Source organism: Danio rerio, chromosome 17 (genome assembly GCF_052040795.2).
Source record: "Danio rerio strain M-AB ecotype USA chromosome 17, GRCz13ab, whole genome shotgun sequence".
NCBI lineage: Eukaryota > Metazoa > Chordata > Actinopteri > Cypriniformes > Danionidae > Danio > Danio rerio.
Window position 1 is genome coordinate 54934318 of NC_141037.1, and position 27031 is coordinate 54961348.

Here is a 27031-nt window from a genome sequence, read left to right on the forward strand (position 1 = left end):
CGGGGGCTAATACCCCTGGTAGGGTCTCCCAAGGCAAAAAAGTCTTGGGTGACAGGTCAGACTAAGTGTGTTTCAAAAATCCCTTATGAGTACAAAAACATATTACATCTGGAGGACAGATGTCTGGCAGTATGATTATTATCAGTGCAAAATGTTAACATTTCATATATTCCAACTCTCTATTAAATTTTCTTCCTCTCTATTAAAAAGTACAAACAATCATATTCAGTCCTGACATAGATGTTTACAACCATTGTCATATAGCGTTTTATATGTTGCTCTTAGGATGGCTGTTGACAGGTCTTCGGTATGAGATCGGATTCCAACAACAGAGGCTAGTCAAGTGGGTGATTTGTCTCTGATCTCCAGAGTCTGTCTGACAGCGCTCAGGAACACTGACTGACAATAACACAAGTGGTTAGAAGCAAAGAACATGCAAAAGGAAAGACTATGGCAGTAGCTAGTGAACACACTTGCACTGAAATGTCAAACAGATGCCATACTTTTAAGAAGAGCCAAGCATTCAGTCTCTCACTTTATAGTATTGCTGTTAGACTGACAACATTGCAGTGTTCATTGTAGTAATGTTGCATGTGTAAACCGGCCTACTCTTAAAGGGCCATGAAACCCCCTCGTTTCAGCAGGGTGTTTTTACACCTCTACTTTGGAAAAAGTCAGAAAAGTGGGCGTGTCCAGCTCTGTTTAGGGGGGACTGTCGGAGGAACTGAAGTGGGAGGGTGTGGGAGTGTCTATTTGGGCACGCGCGAGTTTCAGTCAAAATACACACAGTAGAAAGTGATGGTGTTTACATGGACATCTGTAGTCGAATTATTTGCCAAATTATTAAATGGTGGACTTTAACTGCAGTTTGGCTCTTTCATTCAGGGAATTCATTAATGCCCCTCGCGACAAACGAGATATTTGATTCGAGTAACTGCTCTAAGTGTGTATTTTCATGCAATGTTTGATACCGCACGGCGAATGAGAGAAAAAAAACTCAGCATTTTCCGGAAACTTAGATGCACACGGCAGGTAGCGTCAGAAAGCCGCGTGTGTTATTCCTGTCACAAAATAACATGTTTGCACTCAGTAACTTAATTCGATACGAACAAACTGAATAAACAAAGAGCACTGGTCACTCACTTACCAAATCTGTAGAGACAGGACAATCACCAGCAACTAGAGCCGCGTCTTTATTAAGAGAAGACTACAAGCGAATCCGGATCTCAGCGTTTGCAGATGAGAACAGCTCTCAGGTAAACAATAATCCTCCTTAGACACGCAAGTTATTGTTGTCGAGCGTCGCGTACACTGTTAATCCACACGTGATCCAGATGAGCTCTCACAGAGAAAAAATGAAAACAAAACTTAACTGCAGCAAACTATAAAAGCAACACTTCACCCTTGTCTTGCCAACACAACGTGGCGTCTCTGTGGTGTAAACACTGTGAAACTAATGAATATTAATGAAGTTGCAAAATAGAGCGCGCCGATTGGTTTGAACCAAGCCTTACTCATGCATTAATGCATCACACTGTAAGACGTAATAAGACACACTCTGGCACAGACGTCCAGTCTGCACGCTGGAATACACGCTATTATCTCATAGCCGTGACGCAGCTACAAAAATTCGTTTCAAACAGGAAGTACGAATTTGCTTGAAAACGCAAAAACAACCAATTTACACTTTTTAGTGAAATATAGGTGTCCTAATAGTGTTTTTAGCAGTGTGAGACACATATACGACTGTCAACAGCTCAAAAAATGTGTTTTTTTGTGTTTCGTGACCCTTTAAACACAACAGCTGTGAGAGAAGAAAAAATCATAAACATCTGCTCTAGTACAACGCACCAGCTTTGCTGCTTGACTAATCCAGTTTTTTCATGTTAATGTTGTTCTCCTATCTCACCTCTGTAGAATGAGAACCAAACAGAGGGCAGAAGTAAACTAATGAAAACGAGTGAGTTCCAGAACACACCCACCGATTGCATAAATGCAATGCTCCAATGGTAGCTCCTTTCTGTGTGGCGTTTGCATGTTCTTCCTGTGTTGGCGTAGGTTTCTTCCGGGTGCTCTGGTTTCCCCCAACAGTACAAAGACTTGCGCTATGAATTGAATGAACTATGTGATGGTTGGGTTTGGGGTTAGGGTAGATGTAGACGTTAATAACTGTGATGGTTTGGTTTAGGTGAAGAGCAGGTGTAGACGTCAATAACTGATGGTTGGATTTAGGTGTGGAGTAGGTGTAGACATTAATAACTGTGATGGTTGGGTTAAAGGTTGGAGTAGGTGTAGACATTAATAACTGTCATGGTTGTGTTTAAGGTTGGAGTAGGTGTAGACGTTAATAACTGTGATGGTTGGGTTTAAGGTTGGAGTAGGTGTAGACGTTAATAACTGTCATGGTTGTGTTTAAGGTTGGAGTAGGTGTAGATGTTAATAACTGTCATGGTTGTGTTTAAGGTTGGAGTAGGTGTAGACGTTAATAACTGTGATGGTTGGGTTTAAGGTTGGAGTAGGTGTAGACATTAATAACTGTGATGGTTGGGTTAAAGGTTGGAGTAGGTGTAGACATTAATAACTGTGATGGTTGGGTTTAAGGTTGGAGTAGGTGTAGACATTAATAACTGTGATGGTTGGGTTAAAGGTTGGAGTAGGTGTATACAGTAATAACTGTGATGGTTGGGTTAAAGGTTGGAGTAGGTGTAGACATTAATAACTGTGATGGTTGGGTTAAAGGTTGGAGTAGGTGTAGACATTAATAACTGTGATGGTTGGGTTAAAGGTTGGAGTAGGTGTAGACATTAATAACTGTGATGGTTGGGTTTAAGGTTGGAGTAGGTGTAGACATTAATAACTGTGATGGTTGGGTTAAAGGTTGGAGTAGGTGTAGACATTAATAACTGTGATGGTTGGGTTTAAGGTTGGAGTAGGTTTAGACGTTAATAACTGTGATGGTTGGGTTTAAGGTTGGATTAGGTGTAGACATTAATAACTGTGATGGTTGGGTTAAAGGTTGGAGTAGGTGTAGACATTAATAACTGTGATGGTTGGGTTAAAGGTTGGAGTAGGTGTAGACATTAATAACTGTGATGGTTGGGTTTAAGATTGGAGTAGGTGTAGACATTAATAACTGTGATGGTTGGGTTTAAGGTTGGAGTAGGTGTAGATGTTAATAACTGTGATGGTTGGGTTTAAGGTTGGAGTAGGTGTAGACATTAATATCTGTGATGGTTGTGTTTAAGGTTGGAGTAGGTGTAGATGTTAATAACTGTGATGGTTGTGTTTAAGGTTGGAGTAGGTGTAGACATTAATATCTGTGATGGTTGTGTTTAAGGTTGGAGTAGGTGTAGATGTTAATAACTGTGATGGTTGGGTTTAAGGTTAGAGTAGGTGTAGACGTTAATAACTGTGATAGTTGTGTTTAAGGTTAGAGTAGGTTTAGACGTTAATAACTGTGATGGTTGGGTTTAAGGTTGGAGTAGGTGTAGACATTAATAACTGTGATGGTTGGGTTTAAGGTTGGAGTAGGTTTAGACGTTAATAACTGTGATGGTTGGGTTTAAGGTTGGAGTAGGTTTAGACATTAATAACTGTGATGGTTGGGTTTAAGGTTGGAGTAGGTTTAGACATTAATAACTGTGATGGTTGGGTTTAAGGTTGGATTAGGTGTAGACATTAATAACTGTGATGGTTGTGTTTAAGGTTGGAGTAGGTGTAGATGTTAATAACTGTGATGGTTGTGTTTAAGGTTGGAGTAGGTGTAGACATTAATATCTGTGATGGTTGTGTTTAAGGTTGGAGTAGGTGTAGATGTTAATAACTGTGATGGTTGGGTTTAAGGTTAGAGTAGGTGTAGACATTAATAACTGTGATAGTTGTGTTTAAGGTTAGAGTAGGTTTAGACGTTAATAACTGTGATGGTTGGGTTTAAGGTTGGAGTAGGTGTAGACATTAATAACTGTGATGGTTGGGTTTAAGGTTGGAGTAGGTTTAGACGTTAATAACTGTGATGGTTGGGTTTAAGGTTGGAGTAGGTTTAGACATTAATAACTGTGATGGTTGGGTTTAAGGTTGGAGTAGGTGTAGACGTTAATAACTGTGATGGTTGGGTTTAAGGTTGGATTAGGTGTAGACATTAATAACTGTGATGGTTGGGTTAAAGGTTGGAGTAGGTGTAGACATTAATAACTGTGATGGTTGGGTTTAAGGTTGGAGTAGGTGTAGACATTAATAACTGTGATGGTTGGGTTAAAGGTTGGAGTAGGTGTAGACATTAATAACTGTGATGGTTGGGTTAAAGGTTGGAGTAGGTGTAGACATTAATAACTGTGATGGTTGGGTTAAAGGTTGGAGTAGGTGTAGACATTAATAACTGTGATGGTTGGGTTAAAGGTTGGAGTAGGTGTAGACATTAATAACTGTGATGGTTGGGTTTAAGGTTGGAGTAGGTGTAGACATTAATAACTGTGATGGTTGGGTTAAAGGTTGGAGTAGGTGTAGACGTTAATAACTGTGATGGTTGGGTTAAAGGTTGGAGTAGGTGTAGACGTTAATAACTGTGATGGTTGGGTTAAAGGTTGGAGTAGGTGTAGACATTAATAACTGTGATGGTTGGGTTAAAGGTTGGAGTAGGTGTAGACATTAATAACTGTGATGGTTGGGTTAAAGGTTGGAGTAGGTGTAGACGTTAATAACTGTGATGGTTGGGTTAAAGGTTGGAGTAGGTGTAGACATTAATAACTGTGATGGTTGGGTTTAAGGTTGGAGTAGGTGTAGACGTTAATAACTGTGATGGTTGTGTTTAAGGTTGGAGTAGGTGTAGACATTAATAACTGTGATGGTTGGGTTAAAGGTTGGAGTAGGTGTAGACATTAATAACTGTGATGGTTGGGTTAAAGGTTGGAGTAGGTGTAGACATTAATAACTGTGATGGTTGGGTTAAAGGTTGGAGTAGGTGTAGACATTAATAACTGTGATGGTTGGGTTAAAGGTTGGAGTAGGTGTAGACATTAATAACTGATGGTTGGGTTTAAGGTTGGAGTAGGTTTAGACATTAATAACTGTGATGGTTGGGTTTAAGGTTGGAGTAGGTGTAGACATTAATAACTGTGATGGTTGGGTTTAAGGTTGGAGTAGGTGTAGACATTAATAACTGTGATGGTTGGGTTTAATGTTGGAGTAGGTGTAGACATTAATAACTGTGATGGTTGGGTTTAAGGTTGGAGTAGGTGTAGACATTAATAATTGTGATGGTTGGGTTTAAGGTTGGAGTAGGTGTAGACATTAATAACTGTGATGGTTGTGTTTAAGGTTGGTGTAGGTGTAGACATTAATAACTGTGATGGTTGGGTTTAGAGTTAGGGTAGGTGTAGACAATATTAACTGTAAAGGTGGGGTTTTATGTGTGGACTAGGTATAGACGTTAATAAGTAATGGGTGCAGCGTGATCTTGCTGACAGTTTTGACATGTGGGTCTCCAAAACTTCAAGTTACTACAAGTTACACCCCTGTCTTGCAGTCCGCAGACAGACCCTGCTCAGATGGGACCAGCTGACAACACTGTTGATTTTGTTGGCGCTTGTTGTTTGGCATCAGCTTGGTGTGTCCCGGGCCTTAGGAGTACAGAGTGTAGACTTTTTTCATATTCTGAAGGTCTGTGGCGCTTGTGTTTGTTAACTAAAGTTGAATCCCCATGGAAGTGAAATCAATCTTGTACACTTCTATACAGTTGAGTTTTTTTCTCTCTTAGCAAACACACTTTTGAATGTGCCAGCAGATGCTGTTAATTAGCTTTGCATACATCCCGGCAAAGGCTGAATTGCATTGTCCTGAGTGTAATTAGCAGGATCATGCCTTTGAATATGCATGACCTCATGTCCCTAATCCACACAAAGACATCCCCGTTTCAAAGTCCCCAACCCCTTTAAGCATTCACAATGGAAGCTCTCTCATTGTCCTGATGATCCTCTTCACACATTGTGCCCTTTTAATTGTTGAGCTAATCACCAGTGGCCGTGTAAAATGGCTGAAAACATGATCTACAAACTTTCATAGAGGCTTCTCTTAAGATTTATTCAAGGATGATCAAAAAAAGGAGATTCTGGTATCTTATTAGCAGCAAGCAAGCAAAGTAGTTTATTTGCATTAAGAGTGTTTAGTTTCAAGCTTTGTGGAGTTGACTCTGATTCTCGACTCCTGGTTTTGGAGTTGACTCCGAAATCGACTCTTCACTCAGATTATACATAAATGAACATGCTGTATAATATCACACTTTATCGAATGCTATTTTGTCAATTGCAGCTTTAAATTGTGCAGTTCTTCTCAAGAGTGAGTCAGAACTATTTTTAAACACTTAGCCTAGGCTATATTTTTATTTAAAATCTTATTTTTGAAGTGGTTTCTGTTTGGTATAATTAGTATTTTCATTTTTATGTTTTTTTTGTAGTTATCTATAAAATAAACAAGAAGAACTGATAACATTTAAGGGGTAATTAAGTGCGTTCTGGCCAAAAGAAAACCACGACCATGTGTATTGTCAGATTTGGTGTCAGTAAATAAATCTTAGGCTACTTTTGTCTTTATTTATTTATTTATTTATTTATTTATTTATTTATTTATTTATTTATTTATTTATATCATTCATTTATTTATTTATTCGTGAAATAGACATAGGTTAAATAAAATTTGACCTGAGCATATAGCAGCAGCCAACAACATAACATCGTAATTTTACCTGCAGTGCTTATGTAACTGCTCCAAATTCAAACACACACACACACACACTCACACACACACACATACTATATTTCATTGCATGCTATTGAAGAAGTCACAGTCACAGAAGAAGATATTTGGTATATAATACTTCAATTTTTACACAATTTTGAAGTATTTCAACTTTCGTTGTACACACTAAATATGATTGACATTCATTGTGAAGTATTGCATTATCTCCTTAACTGGCACGATTTATCATAATTAATTAATAACAGAGAACAGTAGTAACATTTTGTTGATGTTTTGGCAATATCAAGATGGATAGTTCTGACCGCAGGAAAAATGTCTGCACATTTACCCCTACATTGCGCAAGGCATAGACAAATCTATCAGACAGAGACATTTATTAAATATGAACAAGGAAATAGACATCTTGGGTCCATTTCTGGTTACCAGATTAACAAGAAAATGAATGAATGAATAATATAAATAAAAAAGCCAACTTGTTTACAAAGTCCTGGTTGAACAACAGAGTATGATGACATAGCATATTAAAACATTACAGATTTTTTTTTTAAGGTAACAGATAAAAGGATGCAAAATTTAGTTTTGCTTCACTATGAATGTCAATCATATTTAGTGTGTACAACGAAAGTTCAGAGTTCAGACTTCAAAATTGAAGTATTATATACCAAATATCTTCTGTGCCTGTGACTTCTTCAATAGCATGCAAATCTTTTGTTTTCAAATAATATCTAATTCGCTCCAAATGTACCATAGAGGTGATTTCTCCAAGCCACTGTTTACATGAAGGGGATAGCTTTTTTTCCCGAAGCGGTAGCAGTAGCTTCTTAGCAGTAGATCAAGAGTATGAGAGCAATTTATGTTGTGTATTTGACAACCAATGTGTTTGTTCAGAGAATCCCAGAATTAAAAACATTGGATCCGGTCGTAATTGCAACTTTAACGTCTCAGAAAGAACTTCCAAATTTCCATTCCAATACCTCTGTATCTTAGACTTGAAATGTAATGTTAAAATAATTGGTCGCGCTTTATCTTAATGGCCCTTTTGTTGAATTTCAGTTACATTGCATCTACATACCAACTAATTCTCATTAAATTATAAGTAGAATGTTAAGGTTAGTGTACATGTAGTTTGCAAAGTGTCTTATAGTCAGTTTAATGTCTGCTGAAGTCAGAATTATTAGCCCCCCTTTGATGTTTACTTTCTTAAATATTTCCCAAATGATGTTTAACAGAGTAAGGAACTTTTCACAGTATGTCTGATTATATTTTTTCTTCTGGAGGAATTCTTGTTTGTTTTATTTCAGCTAGATTAAAAGCAGTTTTTAATTTTTAAACACCATTTTAGAGGCAAAATTATTAGCCCATTTTTGCTGTATATTTTTTCGATAGCCTACAGAACAAACCATCGTTATACAATAACTTGCCTAATTACCCTAACCTGCCTAATTAACCAAATTAACCTAGTTAAGCATTTAAATGTCACTTTAAGCTGTGTAGAAGTGTCTTGAAAAATATCAAGTCAAATGTTATTTACTGTCATCATGACAAAGTGTCTATGCTTATGTCTATAACAACAATTTAATTACTGCTAGTAAGAATTTAAATGACTGATATCAAGAATTACATTGATATTTAAAATGGAAATTCTTGATATCACAAAATGTACTTCAACATGTTACACAAGTTATTTACATCTTAAATCCATTTCTGATAAGAATATTTTTATGAGATTAAAATGGCTATCTTAGTAACAATTGCATTCATAATATCATAAATTAACTTTAGTAACATTCAAATTATTGATATTAAAAATTACCATTTTAATTGTTGATATTAAGAATAGGCAATTAGGCCTATGTGAAGACATTTAACGAGTGAAAATAATTGATAGCAACAATTCAATTAGTGATGTCGGGAGAATAAAAGTCAAATGTGATTGCTATATGGAGGTATTTTATTAAAAAGAGAAGTTAAAGAGAATCTGAAAGGGTTTACGACCCTAGACCGAACGTTCTGTTTACATAAAGAAAACCTTTCAGATTAACCATCAGAAAATACTCCCAGAACGTTTTGAGAACTAAAAGTGCCTTACAATTGGACTACTTTGGTTTCTCTCTGTAAGCTACATGTTTTGTTTTTGTATAGCCTCTGAATGTATAGTATCTGAATGGAAAGATCTGCATATTAAAACTATTATGATTAGAAATGTGTTGAGAAAATCTACTCTCCGTTAAACAGAAAATGAGGAAAAAATTAAACCAGGGGCTAATAATTCTGACTTAAACCGTACATTTTCTGGAAGCAGATTGAAATTGAGGGATGTTATAAGCAGGAACGAGGAATGTCACAAATGCATAAGGTTTTTTTTTTTTGAGGAGTTTGTGGTTCATCACAGAATTTAAAAAGGAATTCAGCCTTAACTCCTCCTCCTCCTTTCCCCCCCCTGCTTATTTTCTCCTACTGCCCTTCCTCCTGCCCTGCGCTTTCAGTGTGGGGGTGATGGTGTTACGCAGGGTCAGATAGCACATTCTGGTGAGTGCTAAACCTCCATGGGAAATAGCTGGGGGTTCAGCTTTGACCACAGCTTGGTAACTTCAGCTGAACATAAGGAGCACTAACCGGCTTAAAAAAAACAACAACGACTAGAAACACTGGCTTGTTTGTAGCACCAGACATCAGTTTTTCCTCTCACGCCAAATCAGTGGCGTCCAGAGCAGGAGTCACTCGCAGACTGGGAGGGAGTTTCCACGTGTGCGCGTGTGCTTTTGTGAGTCATTTCGTCTTGGTTCAAGTACGTGTCTTTCTGTGGGAGCTTGAGATCAGGCAGACCGATTTTGTCTTGCCTTTCAAAGCATCATAGATGAAAGCTTTTCCTCAAAGGTAAGGGAAAGATGCTTTTGTCTGTGTTTTTATTTTATTTTTTTACCCCGTTGACTCCAGCTGAAAGCATGTAGCAGGTGTAGGCTTAGTGACTGACTTGAGCTGTTCCATAACTTTTATCTTAGTTCTGTCTGAATATTCAATACTTTTCATTGAAACGTCATTTGCTTTAAAGTAAAGACTCAGACTTGGGTTAACTTGAATCATGTGTCGCTCAGATTAAACTATCTAAAGAGTGCCAGTAAAATTAGTTTAATGAAAGCGTTTTGGTGACTTTTGTATGCAAAAATCTGAATAAATGAAATCAGATTGATTTGAGCTCTTGCTTGTTTGGGTCATGATCTCAAACTGAACACTTTTCCTTCACATGATTTTTAGTTTGATCTTCGGATCAGTTGTTATAAGACACTTTGAGCTTGTTTTCTTGTTTAATTGCATGAAACATTTAGAGAGGGTGGCATTAGTTCTACTTTTATCCGATCGTAATCCCCTTTAAACACCTATCCTTAATTCAGTCTTTCATTTATTGCATCTTTTTATAGCTTAATCGACATGAGCAAATGAATCAGATTTAACCTTCTAGGGCTTAGTGGCCACTTACAGTACGTGGACAGCACATTTTAGCTCTTATGTCTTAAATTTTGTCACAGACATACAGTGTCATCAACTGTTTTGCAGCATATGAATTGTCCCAAACATGGGTTGAAAAAAGTGTTGCATGCAGAACTGTTGCAAAAAATTTATTTGTGTTGAACCTAAACAAACAAATTAAGTTTAATAATGTTCAACTTAATTTGTTAGTTTAAATTCAACACAAATAAATTGTTTACAACCACTTAACATAAAAAAAATTGAGTAAATCCAAGGAATCATCTCTGAATAATTTTGTCAGTGTATAAGATTCTGACGCTATGATAACCTTGGATTCAAATATCACGGTTTCGCGGTATTGTGATTACTGCTCTAAAATATATTCTTTTTAAATGTCTGGTTAAAAAACAACAACTTTTTTCCCTTTTAAACACAATACATTTTATTTTGAGAAACATTTATAATATTTTGGAGCAGCAAATGTGTCAGGCTAAATGAATCATTGACTTCTGCTGTCTTCATTTGTTTCAAAAACAGATTTTATCATAATTTAAAACAGCGTCTTTTCTGCTGGATATAATGTTGTTATTAAAAAAAAGCAAAAAAAAGGTAAATAATCTTACACATACCTTAGGAACGGTACTGAAGAAATATTTGACGGTTTTAAAACCCTGACTTTTCCAAACCGCGGTATACCTTGAAAACGGTAATCATCCCATGCCTTTCCCAAACACTATTTTAACTGTACAAAATGGACAGTAAAAAAATGTTTTTTACTGAGTCAAAACATGTTTGAAATATATGTGTGTATGTGTTATTAATGCATTAAAAACAGTCAGAAAAAAAACTGCTGTGTTCAAGGCAGAAATAAAGAGTTTTTCATTCTTTTACACAAAGGTGACTTTATTGTGTTTTATGTAAATTCAGACCACGAGTCCACATATATAGACATCATTTTCCTCTAAGAGGACATCATATCAAAAGATGATACTTAGGTTTTATTCTAATTAGGTTCCAAGAAAAAAAAAACAATTAGCAAAGAGAAATAAAAAGTACATGTAAAATAACTGCTTGGGCCTAAAGCGGATAAAAGTGTAAAAAATTGGCAGTTTTCATGTTTTTAAATTTTATTTCCCGTTTATTTACGCTTTTGAATAGCATTATGAGACCTTAATCTTTCTACCAGCAACTTTTAAGCTTAATAAGTTTGAAAAAGTAAATTTTCTTAACATTTTTAATAGTTTAAAGTGATATATTGTCTGAGTTGGTGTTAGATATTACGCTACAAAAGGCGTTTCTTTTTTCGGTTTTGTTTTATGTTAGTTCCCAGTACTGGGTTGTGACTGGAAGGACATCCGCTGCGTAAAACATATGTCAAAATAGTTGGTGGTTCATTCCGCTGTGGTGACCCCTGATAAATAAGGGACTAAGCTGAAGGAAAATGAATCAAATCTTTCTCTTCATATTATGTCTTAAACATATGTGCAATATCACATAAGTAGCAGTGCGATATTGCTGTATATCGGCACTGGTGGGAGGAGACGATATCACTGCTACTCGTGTGATATTGCGTTTATACAACAATTCAAAAGCGTAATTATGTGCAAAAAAAAAAGAAAAGAAAAAGAAGCACGGAGAGTCTAAAATCCTTTTGTATGAGGAACTACTTTGTTTTGCCATTCATTCACATCTGCAGCTGACATCAGAAGAGCAGAAACGATTGCTAATTCACCAACCTCACTTAAGAGCTAGTATTTAAATAATTAAGGGTAAAGGGATGACAAAACAGGTGATTTTGCTCACATTTTAAGATTATAAGGCTGAACGGCTTGAAATGCCATCAGTCTACAGAGATTTCCTAGTATTACTGCGGAGTTGCAATCTAAACAACTACACTATTGCCTAAAAAACCTCAAAAGTACATTATGTTGTCCAATATTTGACAAACTGCAGTGAGTTTATTGATCTGCTGTCACTCTATGTTGGCGGAGTAGTACAGAAGGGTGAAGAAGCTGTACGAGTACTGATATTGCAGAATATCACATGGCTATCAGCCAATTAGATTCGAGAACCAGACAGAACTGTTGTATATATTATTATGTTAAACTACTAAATTGTCAATAAAAGTCACTTTGTTCAACTGTAGAGCTGAATTTTCAACATCAAAAGTCGACAAAGCTGAGATCAACATCCCATAATGCAAATCACAACTGTAAATAAGCACTTTAATATTTGGAAACGGTTTATTAACAGATATTTTTTTTAAAGTTTGAAGTAATGATGAAGTAGTGAATGGTTCTACGAGCCGTTGCCTGATCTTTCCAAAAGAGTGTAGAGTTGAGAACTTTGGTATGTGTTTGCCTGTTTTACACCAACAGAATGAATATACCAAGTGCTCTGCCGTGTCCTGCTAAGGACAAATATGAAATGCTCTCTGAATCCAAACACTGTTCTCAGCTGCTGCTGTCAAGTCACGGGGATGGTAATATGATGAGGGAGAAAGTGATCTGGGGGCTGCAGGTCTAATAATAAAGCATTCTCTTATGTAACAGCAGGACCCGCTTATCTTTATGTGATAGAGAAATATTGTACACAACTTGAGAGTGACTGTGTTGGAGGCTGCTTTAGAGTAGAAAAACTTTTGTGTGGTTTTCCAACAGGATTTGTTTTGGCACACATATTTCTGACTAATAAAAGAACTTTAATAGATCGTAGGGCGAGGCAGTGGCGCAGTAGGTAGTGCTGTCGCCTCACAGCAAGAAGGTCGCTGGTTCGAACCTCGGCTCAGTTGGCGTTTCTGTGTGGAGTTTGCAAGTTCTCCCTGCCTTCGCGTGGGTTTCTTCCGGGTGCTCAAGTTTCCCCCACAGTCCAAAGACATGTGGTACAGGTGAATTGGGTAGGCTAAATTGTCCGTAGTGTATGAGTGTGTGTGAGTTTGTTTGTGGATGTTTTCCAGAGATGAGTTGCGGCTGGAAGGGCATCCGCTGCGTAAAAACTTGCTGGATAAGTTGCCGGTTCATTCCGCTGTGGCGACCCCGGATTAATAAAGGCACTAAGCCGACGAGAAAATGAATGAATAATAGATCGTACACATTCAGTCACTGAAATTATTATTGATTAGAGCTGCTTAGTTTCTGTTAGCTTTAACTAGCCAATTGTTAAAGCAACAATTTAAACAATTGGATTCACACAAGGGGATTAGAGAAAAGCCAGGATTAGGTCATAGTCAGGACATTTAAGTATTTTTTTTTTACATAAATGTCACCAAAAAACCTTTGGTGTCCATCTTGAGAAAAACAAAGGCTCTGATATGTTTGAAGATAAGTCAGTGCACATTTCTTTTAGTTGAATTGGCTCAGACATACATTTTTTTATTTATGTGAAAAATTACAATAAGAATTGCATTAAAACAGGTAATTGCCTTACTGCAACAGGTTTATCAAACTTATGCCCTTTTTATTCTCTGTGTAAATTCCATCAGCATATTCCTCCTTGTTCTGTTTTGCAGCAGGATTCTTCTCTAATTGGCAGTGATGCTAAGTAGTGAATCTAGAGGTCAAAGAGGGGAGATTTGGTAAAGACAGATGTCCGACTAATTCTGACCTTCGATTTAGGCCTTCGATTTAAGCTTTCTTCCAGTAAGCCTCAAGAAGACTTCAGTTTTCATTTCACAGGCTGTCTTGGAGTTAGAATTCCAGTTCATTTTAAGCATTGCAGATGTTTATGTATATGTTTTGTATAGTAATTTGGTACTTTAATACTTGTGTACCTATCTAATGCAGTGTGCAGAACGTTTCTTAAAAAGGAAGACTTATCATGTGGATGATAATGCCAAGACTCGTCAAACTATAAAACATGTTCCTGCTTGAAACACCAATAGACCTTAACCCCATTGAAAGTCTTTGGGACGTGCTGGAGTGGACTTCAGACACTAAGGAGAGTGTCCATCTGTAGCAAAGGTCTCAAACTCAATTCCTGGAGGGCCACGCCTTTGCACAGTTTTGGTACAACCCTAACCAAACACAACTGATCTATCTAGACTATTGTCAGGTGTGATTTGGAGGTGGTTGGAGATCAAATCTGCAGAGCTGTGGCCCTCCAGGAATTGAGTTTGAGACCACTGATCCATTAGATTATATGATCATTAAGCCTGATTTATACTTCTGCGTCAAGTGACCGGCGACGTGCGTGGCTGTGCATTTATACTTCTGCGCTGTCTCTGTCGGTCTGCATTAACACTTCCGAAACGCTAGTTGGCAGTGAGGTGTAAATATTCCTCTGTGTCGAGTTTCTTCGCTGCTTTTTTGCTTTTTCTGAACACTTCCGGGATGTACAAGTGGCTCAAACTCGCTCATTTTGGGCAGGAGCTGGCGGACGTGCAACAACTTTAACTATGAGGTAAACACAAAACAAAACTTTCCATCCGGAGCTCCTTCACGGGACTCCACACTTGTAAACAATCGCTCCATCAGGCTCGCACCATTCACGCGGCTCTCGGTCCCGCCCGGCTCGTCAGCGCTACCAAGCCGACCAATCACAGAGCTTGCGCTAAGCGTTGTTGCGACGTATAGTTACATTTTTTGAGAGGTGCACGTCAGTGACGGCGACGGCCACGGCAAAGGGCTATGCGTCAGCGCCGTAGCATACGCCGGTGTTTGACGCAGAAGTATAAATCAGCCTTAAGATGGCATTGTTTCCAAAAAGTCCTTATGATGTGCATTCATTTTAACTGAGATGTTGTATTGATAATGGAAGCACCCCATGACCATGAGGCGAATATTTTCTACATCAAGTATTCATAAAACCACCAAACAATAATCCTGCAATCCTCTGCTTTATCCACATAGTGTTTGGCAAGCTTTAGACAGCTCTTCTTGTAGCGGAGTGGATTTTTCTTAAAGTCCTCCCATACTCGACATCGTATACAGTGCTGTACAAATGGGACTTGTTGATTTGACCAAAAGGGGAAAATCTTTTGCCACAAGGACAAGCAGTTACAATGAGAAGCGAAGATTTTTAATGATGTTTTCCGTCAAATTTCCATCAAAGACATATTTCAAGTTGGGATCATAGTTGACCAAGCAACGGAGCTTGTAAGGTCTGATTTAGGAATTAATTTTGTAAAGTGTAAAAGTAATTAAGCCATGTTAAACGTCTCCAAGCTGGAGGACCTCCGGTTTTGGTCACAAATGGAGTAGACGGGCCAGCTTGCCATGGTGAGATCCTGGACAACTGAGTTGAGGATCCAATGGCAGTTTATTAAGAGTATCATCTGGCAAAGCAAAGGTCTAAACAGGAACAAACAGATGTAATCCAAAGCGTGGTCAATTGACCTTATTCTACGCCGACAAGCGGGCGCTGCCATTTGAATCTTTTTGGCTTGAGACTTCCGGTCTCATTCACTTCCATTCATTTTTTGATGTTAAAAACTGCTCGTTTCGCTGTTTGATGTTGCAATTTGATATTTTCTTATTACATTATTCTACTTGGTCTTTATAGCCATGCAAACATTTGTTTCTAGACCAAGTAGTTTGACCGTTTTCTGCCGTTTATTATTCCTAGTCATTTCTCCCATAGGCAACTGAATCGGAAGTTCTAAGACAATCGCGAAAACAGGCGCACTTCCGCATTTTCAATAAACAGGAATGCTCGGTACAGGCAGCAAACAACATAAACAAAGAAACAAAGCAAAGGTCAAACATGGCAAAGCAAGGACAAATGTGTTGTAATGCTCACTAAACAGTTTACAAGTCTCAGCTATGACATGTGGGTGTGTGTGTGCTGTGTTTATATTCCATGAAATCAGTTCATAATGATCTTCCACCTGTGTGTGTAATCAGTGGGATTCAGGAACTGGTGTGTGCGAGGTACATGCTGGGAGTTGTAGTTTATTAACATGGCGTGTGTGCAGTTCTCCAGCAATCCATTCGATCCATCTAGATTGCTGGTGATTATAACACTGCTCATCATCTCGATGCATTTAAAAAAAAAATCATTACAATACCAGGAGCGCAGTGGCTGGTATTTAAATGTTTCTGTAATGTAACATCGCATTTGGTGCAGACAGCCAAATTGCTTAGCGTTTGAATCTTACCTCATCGATAAAAATAATAATTCCTTACATTTATTTTACAAATTTTTTTGGGGGGGGGGTCTCCTCATCTATCACCAGTGTGCAGCACGTGAATGACCTGACGGCAGCCGTATTGCGCCAGACCCCACACCACACCAGCTGATTGAGTGATGAAGTCAGTTATGAGAAGGATGGTTAGGAGGCCATGATGCTGGTTAAACCCCTACTCTTTTTTTCCTGGGTTTTTAAAAGACATCTCATCTGAAAGACAGCACTCATCAAGCAGTATCGAGTCCCCATTAATATACTGGGGCATTACAACCCGCATTGAGCACCCCCTGCTGGTCTCACTAACTCCACTTCCGCCATCAACCTAGCTTTCCCCTGTGGTCTCCCATCCAGGCACTGACCTGGCGCAGCCTTGCTTAGCTTTAGTGGGCAACCATGTGAGAGTTGCAGAGAGCTAGCTGCCGGGGCTAGTTAAGACAGCATAAAGCATTCAGGTCAGATAAATTATGATTGCTTTTAATTCAGTACTTGAATACTGAATTCACTAGACAAGCATGAAGCACTGTTTATTAGGGACCGAGCACCGAACGGTGCAAGGCCCTATTGGAATTGCTCCGTTTCTTCTTCTTCTTCTTCTTCTTCTTCTTCTTCCGCGGAATGAATTGCGGTTTTGAGGGGCTAAACATGCCTGAAAACTCACACAACTTTGCACACGCCTCAGAGGTGGCGAAAATTTACGTTTATTATGGGCTTCGGAAGTGGGCGTGGCAAAATGACTCGACAGCGCCACCTAGAAAAATTAAACTGACGAGCCCCCGATCTACGAATCACGCACATGCACGAAAATTGCCACACACCCCAAACATGCCAAAAAATACGAAAGAGTCACTTGGAGCCATATCTCAAACCCAACAGGAAGTCGGATATTTTTAACTTCCTGCGGCAAAAAAGTGGCGTTTTTGCCATTTCCAGGCGTTGTATTTTAACGACCTCCTCCTAGGGATTTTATCCGATCAACACCAAAATTAGGTTTTGTCATCTAAAGGCCTTGGCGATGTTAAATTGCGAAGCATTAGAGTTTTCGTCGATGGGCGTGTCCGTGGCGGCCTCGCAAACTTTGATGATTCGCCACAAAACAGGAAGTCGTTATAACTCAGGCATGCATTATCCGATCCGCCTCAAAATTCACACGTTTGATAAGAGTCCTGACCTGAACACGTTTACATGCCGATATCCAGATACGGTTATAGCGCCACCTGCTGGCCACAGGAAATGACATGGTTTACAGAGTAACAAACTCCTCCCACAAATTTTATTGTATCAGCACCAAAATAGGGTGGTGTTATCGAAAAGCTCTAGCGATGATATATTGTGAAGATCTAGAGTTTTCACAGAGGGGCGTGTCCGTGGCAGCATGACAAACCTCAACGCTTCGCCGTGGAACAGGAAGTCCTTATAACTCAACCACACAAAGTCGGATCAGCTTGAAACTTCACATGGTCGATAAAAGTCCTCTCCTGAACACATCTACATAACAATATTGAGTCAGTCATAGCGCCACCTGCTGGCAGAAGGTAGTTTGGCTTATAACTCAGCCACACAATGTCTGATCTGCCTGAAACTTCACATGGTTGATTAAATTCCATTACTGAAGGCATCTACATGCCAATCTTAATTCACAGTTATAGCGCCACCTGCTGGCAGATGGTAGTTTGCATTATAACTCAACCACACAATGTCTGACCTGCCTGAAAATTCACATGGTTGATTAAAATCCTCTCCTGAAGACATCTACATGCCAATCTTAAGTCACAGTTATAGCGCCACCTGCTGACAGGAGGAAGTTTGGCATAAATCTGTGATTTTCCCAGGTTCTTTATGTATATCAGCTTAAATTATTGTTGTTCGCTCTTCTCTGTCATCCTGCGGCCACTGGGCAGCGGTGAGCCTGGGTGCGAGGTCCCTATCATCGCTGCTTGCAGCTTTAATTTTGTTTGTATCTTTTGTATTTATCTATATTCTATGTATGCTTGCATTTTTTGTATTTCTATATTGGATGCAAAATAATAGTGTTACTTTCAAAGTGATCTCTGGGACTTACTTGATTCTATCTCTCTCTATCTCTCTCCTGCTCCTGAAGTTAATGCGGATTTAACTTTGTTTAATACCTGTTACAGCAACTCTTGGCTTGTATACAAGTGTTCTCGGATATTTGGAGGACACTGTTTTCTTAAAGGGACAGTTCACTCACTAATGAAAATTATGTTTTGATCCAAACACTGGAAGCCACAAAGAATGTTTGCTGAATAACTGTGTGTAACAGACAGGGGAAGAACTGTAGAGATGTGTTGTAGGGTTGGTTTAGTCCTGTGGATAGTACTAGGGGCAAGTTCTGACCACAGCTCTGTTTGGTATCCAGCTCTTTTTTGTTTTTGTTTTAGGAGTGCAGGCCAAAACATTTCTGGAATTTGTGTATTGAAAAATAAAGAGTGAATGAAGAAGAATTTGTTTGTGAGACGAGTGGTGCTTTTATATTTACAGTCTATAGAGGATATGAGAATGTCAGTTGTGTTTCTGGAAGTTTGGATTTAGGAAGTCTAAAGCTGTCATTTGCTTGAGATGATGAAAACTTTTCAGTTTTTGGTGTACTGTGATATATTTAAACCTTTTAAAGTCAACGCATGTCATAATGTGATTTTTTTTTGTCCCACAGAAAACCACAAGAGAGCTGGACTGTAAGAGGGAGAGAATGATGGCTGTGCAGACAACGAGGCCATAAGAGGCCTGAATACACTGGTAAGTTTGTATATTATTATATATCACTGCCGTGTGCCTCATGGATTGTTGTGCCGTATAATTCACTGGAAAGTCTCAGTCATGTGACTCTTTAAATTCACAACCAGACTAGTTATAATCTCAAAGCATGTACCCCATAAAAGCAGTCTTTAAAAAGTGACCCTGTATATAGCCAAGTATCCATTTAATGGGTGAAAAAGATTTTTCTTTCATGCCAGAAATAATTACAGTAGATATTAAGTTAAAATGTTACTTTAAATATATAACAAAACAGTTTTAGTTAGTAATGTGCATTGTTTAGCACTTCATTTGGACATGTAAATTTGAGTTCAATTGAAAAGTTCTCAGTATTTAGATTTATTTCTGATTTTCAAGATATGTCCTAACCCAGGGGTGTCCAAACTCAGTCCTGGAGGGCTGGTGTCCTGCTGATTTTAGCTCTAACTTGCCTCGACACACCTGCACGGATGTTTCAAGAAAGCCTAGTAAAGCTGCGGTCACACTGCACTTTTCTCCCCATAGACTTCCATTCATACGAACGTGAATGTATCAAACCAGAAAAGCAAGCTCGTGCGACAAGTTTCGCAGTTCGCTGGTGAAGTCTAGATCAGATATGCGGCTGGCAGGAAGTGCGATATGCACATTAATAAAGCAGCATTTTTTTATGACACTGTATAACAATAATTAATATTTTTACAGTACTGTGAGAGTTGGGTTTAGGGTTGGGGTGGGGGTAGGCGTTAAAAACACATTTTATTGGGTAATTTAATAGATAACATAACTAATACTCGGTACAACCAGGGCCAGCGCGTCCATAGAGGCGACCTAGGTGGCCGCCTAGGGCGGCAGTATAGAGGGCGGCATCTGCGACACCTCCAGTACCACCTGCGTCCTCAGTAATGTCCGCGACACCTCCCTCACCACCCGCGTCCTCAGATATAATCGCGCATAGACGATAGAATAGAGAGGGCGGTGTCAGCGTCACCTCCATCAGCACCCGCGTGTCCTCCGTTATATCCGTGCATAGGGCGGCAGAATTGAGGTCCGCGACACCCTCGCGTCCTCAGTTATATCCGCGCATAGGGCGGCAGAATAAAGCGCGCAGCATCCGCGACACCTCCCTCCCTCAGCACTTGCACGTCCTCAGTTATATCCGCGCATAGGGCGGCAGAATAAAGCGCGCAGTGACCGCGACACCTCCCTCCCTCAGCACCTGCACGTCCTCAGTTATATCCGCGCATAGGGCGGCAGAATAAAGAGCGCAGTGTCCGCGACACCTCCCTCCCTCAGCACCTGCGCGTCCTCAGTTATATCCACGCATAGGGCGGCAGAATAGAGAGGGCGGTGTCCGCCAGTCCGCGACACCTCCCTCCCTCCCTCAGCACCCGCGCATCAGTTATATCCGCGCATAGAGCGCTGGAAAAGAGGTCTGTGACACCTCACTTCCTTTTCATAACCGGTCACTTTCGTTTTCACATTGGGGTTGAGGGCGGTGTGATCGTCCTCTGCCTAGAGCGGCAGTTCAGCTTGCTCCGGCCCTGGGTACAACTACAGTTTTTACATTACTGTGATGGTTGGGTTTAGGGTTGGGGTGGGGGTAGACGGTAATAAAATACAACAAATGAGAAATTTAATAAATAATAGAAATAATTCACGTTAACTTCCGGCCGCAAACGTATCCGCTCTAGCGCTCTTCGCTGCTTTGGAAAGTTCTACCTTGGTGAACTCTGACCTGCAAAATTGCATCACATGATTGCGTGAGACCAATCGAAGATCCAAACATGACCTCTCTAGACAGAAATTCAAAACATGGGCCAATCACTCGCTTTTTTTAATGTCTAATCATCTTTTCGCAGCACCTTACAACGGAATTTCGCATGCTCAAACTCTAGTGTGACCACAGCAGAAGAGCTTGATTAGTTAGCCCAGGTGTATCTGATTGGGGTTGGATATACAGGGCTCGAAATTGTGACCATTTTGGTTGCATATGCGCCTGAAATTTAAGCTATGCGACCTCATAATTTATATCGGTAGCATTCGTGCGACTGCATATAATGGTTGTAGTGCCACCTGTTTTGGTTTTTTTCTAAAAACGTGGGAAAATCGGTCTTCCCTGCCGCTATATTGGTTCATATTAGCTGTCAGTCACTCAAGACTTCCTGCTGTCAGTCTACAGGGAGGGAGCTTTTGTGACCGCGGGGAATGCAAACGGCTGAAGAGTGAAAAGTAAACTGGCTCTCGATGCATTGCATGCACTGTGTGTTTAGGCAACACAATCTCACGGCAATTCATAGCATTTTCATACATTTCCTCGTGAGATCAGGCTGCAACAGCGCAAATTCCAGATTCCAGCGACGCTCCAGGGACAGACGAGTCTTCGCTGAGGCCATCTTCCAGCCTCCACCGCGGTGACTGCAGCTCTGCACAAGACTTTTGGCCAGCAGAGAAATTAAAATGGTCGTGCCGAACTGAGTCTGGTTCTCTCAAGGTTTTTTTTCTTCACTCTCCTATCAGGTGAAGTTTTTTTTCCCTCTCCACTGTGGCCACTGGCTCGCATGGTTCAGGATTGGTAGAGCTACGCATCGATGAATTGCTCTTCAGTGATTGAACTCTCAGCAATGATTAAATCACACTGAACTGAGCTAAACTGAACTGAACTTAAACACTAAAAACTGAACTACACTGTTCCAGTTACTATGACCATTTATGTGAAGCTGCTTTGACACAATCTACACTGTAAAAGCGCTATACAAATAAAGCTGAATTGAATTGAATTGAAATGTCTGCTAAAACACCATCGCCAAAGAAGCTTGCCTTTACTGAGTTTAAACTGATTCGGGTTATAACAAAGAACAATATTGCGCCGGTGGTCATCGGGAGAATCCTACTCTGCCCCCCTCATATTGGGCCGGCTGACTCGCATGCTTTTCCGCAAACACAGAAAAATGTAATTCAGCGCGTATCGAGGCTGAGCATTAAAACCACATGATGAGACTTTTCTTTCTTTCTTTTGTCCAGACTTTCTTGAGGTGTATATTATTTTTCTATTTAATTACTGATGACTGCTTTGCAGCTTTCAGCATTGACTTGAATGATTTATTATATTATTTTGTTTGTGTTGTAGCAGAAATATTATTTATTAAACTGACATGCATATAAAAACAATTGTGGAAAATAAATATTTCTTACTACAATGCTTCATTTGTGTTTGATGCAAACCATCAATTTATTTTTCATAAAGTAACAGCAGGACTTTATATAGCAGATAACTTACATTAAAGCACATTCAAGGCAGCATGATAATGATAAATATTATTCATTATTAGTATTATTGTCATCATCATCATCATCATCATCATCATTAATATTTTATAATTATTCAACATTCATTTAGGAATTGTTGCTCAAATATTAAGTCATCACAGCATTAGTTAGATAGTTGTTTCTGGGTTTTGTTAGTCCCAATTGATGTTGTTTTCAAATACAATAAATCCCTTCATATACAACTTGTCAAATATATCAATCATTTTTAGTGGGTGCTCCTAAATTTTTTCTGGTGCTCCTAAATATTTCAGATTGGGAGCACCGGTGCTACCAAGTAAGAAAGTTAATTTCGAGCCCTGGGGTCCGTTCTTCGTAGGTGGATTACCCAGTTAGCTGGATTTGATCCATGATCCAGGATCGTTTCGTTCTTCAATTCTGATATTTTCTTACAGTAGCAGTTATATACACTTGGGAAAATGGTAAATATTTTTTAAACTATATATATATAAAGTTATAGTCATTAATAAAATAAATAAAGTTATACATATTAATAAAACTTATGCAATCTGCACCCCTGAAATGAAAGTACAAAGACTGCCACCTGGTGGTGCAAAGAGAAAACTTATTGATATGAACCATTTAGATCGCTTTAGAACAAATTGTGTATAATAGAAATGCACAGTATGTGACTTTTTTAAAAGAAAGAATACATTTATGCAGTCATAAACATGTTTTGACAGCTAATATGCTGGTGATTTGATGCTTTACAAAAGTTGCAGACGCCTTTACCAGTATCAAAATACTTTAGAAAACATCCAGTTATTCTTTACACTGATAAAAAATGTAGAACTATTGATATGCATTGAAATACATGATGAATACTCTTGACGCATGAACGTGGAAAGCCTGCAGCTCACAACAAATGTGGAAGGTTATTGCGTGTTTTATTTAACAAACCGTTTACTGCTAATTTGATGTAATTTTGCTCACATGGATAATTGAATATTAATCAGATGATGTCATTACGCTGCTGTGCCGTCAGCCAATCGTTGCATTGCTGATCATGATTTCGAGGATCGATAGATCTGTCCTTCACAACACACGCAGCGATCTCAGATCAGTTTATTCAGACATTCTAATCTGATTCGCGAACTTGTTTGAAGAACCAAATTAGCGAGAGATCAGTTATCAAGATTAAAAGATCCAGGATCTGCCAAATCATCTTAGATCATTTAAGCGAGGTACGAAGAACGGACCCCTGATATAGACTTTGCAGGACACCGGCCTTCCTGGTCCAAGTTTGGGTACCTCTGTCCTAACCTAACAAACCACCCGTCAATGGAAAGTTTATTTATTGAGATTTCTGATAATGTATTCATCTCACTGTTTTAATAACACTTATGATTTGTCCAGGGTCACAAATAATGAACGATTTTGACAATTTAACAATTATTTCTAAAGGTGGAACCAGAAATAAAAAGAATGTGTGTGACTGACAGAATCTTTCTCTTGATCTAGATCTGGGATGGGAAACTCGGAGAGTCAGTATAGGATCCAGGGCACTAGAAGCAATAGCTTTATTATCCCTGACCGAGAGAAACCCTGTTCATTCAGCGTCCACTCCAGCAAAGAAGACGTTTTATCACCTTTAGGCTTTTGGAATGCTGGTTCAAGATTTTCTAGATTGAAATCCGGAAATGAAGGTGAAACTTCCTCCACGTCTAAGAGCAGCCGGGCGTTTATATCCCGCCAGTATGACTTCATCACCCAGAAACTAAAGAGTGGTAGTCAGTGGGATGAAGTTCCTGAGGACCTGTTGCCTGGTGGCTGCTTGATGTTGCCTTCGGAAAAGGACTGCTTGTATCGCAATCACAAGGAAAGGAGAAAAACATGTAATAATTATGCTATTAATGCAATGAAGACACCTGAGAGAAGTCTCAGACTTGAGGACATTGAAGACCAGAGCAGCCCTAGGGTTGTCATAAAGAAAGATGGTAGCGTACGTGTGGAATTTAACAATAGTCCCAATAGTGCCCTTATTTTAAATAATTGCACTGAACCAGTTCAGCTCCTCAAATTTTCCCCCACCATGGAGTCCACTTGTGGTTTATCTGCTGCAGGACCCTCATTGGATTCTCATAATGGAGCAGCACAGGCAATGTCCAGCTTGAAAAGCAGCAAAGGTAGCTCTCTGAGCTCAGATGGCTCTTTGTACGACTTGCCTTGGAGGGCCAGCGTCGAACTTAATGATTCAGACAATGCATCTCCTGACCAGCAAAGGCAAACTGTTTCTACAAACACAGGCTTTTTTGATGAGCAGTTGCCAGCCATTACTACAACCGACCTCTACAGGGATCCCAGAATTGCTTCCACCTTCCCCACGGTCAAGGATTTGCAGTGTTCAAATGGCAGCCGTTCACACCACAGATCCTCCTTTGTGTCCGTGATGGAGGGACTCAGTTCAGAAGGGGTCCCAGAGGAACAGCAGTATTCCTCCTTCACCTTGCCTTGCCGGAAATCCAAAGCTTCTCCTGAAAATAATGGAAAGAAAGCGTCGATTAGGAGCAGATTTAGACGCATCAGTGACTGGACCGGAAGTTTGACCAGGAAAAAGAAGTTTCAGGTAAGAAAGCTTTGGAAGGTTGGTTGTATTAAATCTAAATCTAACCCTAAACAGCCAACAACAAAACTTGGTTGAAACTGTAGGAGAAACTATGGCAGAGCCCTGAACCCTTCAGCTCTGCTCTGGGGGACCCTGCAGAGTTTATCTCATGAAGCTGCAATAGCTGACCGGCCAGTTTAATTTCAGTTTAGTTTGCACTAATCTTGTAATATGACGGCAGCTCAACTTTAAAGGTGCAGTAGGTGATCTGCCAAAATGCTAATCGGATAGCATATTAGCTTTGGACGGCAGGGAGGGACTGTGTTTCAAAGCCACACCTTTTGAAATCACGAGCGCGCCCACCGCGACACAACAGCAGAGATGGATATTATTGCAACAGCAGACAACCCAGTTCATTCGCCAGTTGTGGTTGGCCGGGCGACGTGCAGGAATTTCACTTATTACTAAGCCACACTTACATGCCCCTGCTGAAAATCCAGCTTAAACCAGCCTAGGCTGGTTGGCTGGTTTTAGCTAGGCGACCAGGCTGGTTTTAGGGGGGTTTTAGCCACTTCCAGGCTGGTTTCCAGCTATTTCCAGCCTGGTCTTAGCTAGTCAGGCTGGGAGATGACCAGCTAAAACCAGCTTGACCAGCCTAGCCAAGTTGGAAGTCCAGCCAAAACCAGCTATATCCAGCTTAAACCAGGCTGGTCATTTTCCAGCCTGACCAACAAAGACCAGGCTGGAAATGGTTGGAAACCAGCCTGGAAATGGCCAAAACCTCTCTAAAACCAGCCTAGGCTGGTTTAAACTTGATTTTTCAGCAGGGGCTATTTCAGACTGAATATTCAGAGTAGCGGTAAACAATATCGGGAGCGCATCACAGGCTGTCATTGTTCAGAAATGACCCAATGTGAATATAAACTTCACCTCAGCAAACAGGCTAGGCGGAATAGCGTTATTTTCTGATAATTTGTTGTTAAACTGAATAGCGTTATAAATCTACATCATCGATGCTGTAAAAGCTCCCTTATGAAACTTAAAATAGTCAAATCTAGCTTCCACCGGGAGATTTCAGTGGCTGAATAACACGTCTGTCCAAAGAACCCATTCATATCACAATAAACTGTACATCAGCTCTGTGTGACTAATATTTAAAACAGAACATTACCTCTCTAATAGAAATACTTAAGCCATGGTGTCGTCCTTCCTCCAGCGTGCAAAAGTAACTCCAATACTGATTTAGGAGTTTAAAAAGTTTCAATTGAGCATTTGATTTTGCCGCAACTGACAGTCTTGCGTGCACGTGTCGCTCATCTAGACATGCACGCGCGGCAGACATGCACACGCTAATGGCGGATATGCGTGACCAGAGATGTGCAGAAGCCCAAATCTGCATTTGTTGACTGACAGTTTAAGTTACTTATCGGAATTATAAGAGATGTCGGTCCGACTCTATTAAATTGGATGAACATATTTTATTTTTATGCTTTACCCAGAATAAAAAAATAAATAGAAATATATTTAGATCATTTACTTTAATCATTACTATTAGACTGTGAAGAGACTTTAAAGCAGCACAACAAAAAATGTTTCTGAAGACAATCACCTTAATCACTCTTTTTTTTACCACGGTATTATTAATTAGCTGAGCTAACTACATGGTACCGGAAACCCAGAATTGGTGCAAACTAAGCTGAAACTTTACTGGCAAGCCAGCAAATCTGGCTTTATGGTACAGGGCCCAGAACACATTACCTGTGTATTTTATGATTTGTAAGCTGTATTTGTTGCTCCAGGTGTGCATTGTACATTTTGTACATCTTCCTCATCAAAATCTTTCACCCTTATTTGGTCTGATTTCGTACTCATTTTACTGCTTGAGGGTTAAATTTGGGCACTCAAGTGACCGAGGTGTAAGCGAGAAAATACGGTCATTTTTTAAGATAAAAGATTTTTCTAAATAAAAGATAATTTAGACTCACTTCATAAATAACACAGAAATAATTAATGATTTCTTGTGCGGTACCAATTGACCCACGGACCGGTTCTGGTCTGCGGCCTGGTGG

At 39.6% G+C, this 27031-nt stretch overlaps 1 protein-coding gene and 2 long non-coding RNA genes across 3 annotated transcripts in view; 1 reads left to right on the plus strand and 2 right to left on the minus strand.

Moving 5' to 3' along the window:
• The window catches only part of LOC147840047 (uncharacterized), a 543896-nt gene that overhangs the window by 84682 nt on the left and 432183 nt on the right, over positions 1–27031 (minus strand). The gene's annotated exons all lie outside the window — the stretch shown is intronic.
• The window catches only part of tiam2a (TIAM Rac1 associated GEF 2a), a 128313-nt gene continuing 110516 nt past the window's right edge, over positions 9235–27031 (plus strand). The window contains 3 exon segments of the mRNA XM_087291088.1: positions 9235–9627; positions 19014–19096; positions 23879–24983. Coding sequence (XP_087147214.1) covers positions 23886–24983 — 1098 coding nt within the window. The 5' untranslated portion in view covers positions 9235–9627; positions 19014–19096; positions 23879–23885.
• Positions 14601–19680, minus strand: LOC147840048 (uncharacterized). The gene is made up of 2 exons (XR_015513975.1): positions 15860–19680; positions 14601–15551 (listed from the first exon to the last, which is right to left on the minus strand). It is a non-coding gene; the product is annotated as an uncharacterized LOC147840048 (long non-coding RNA).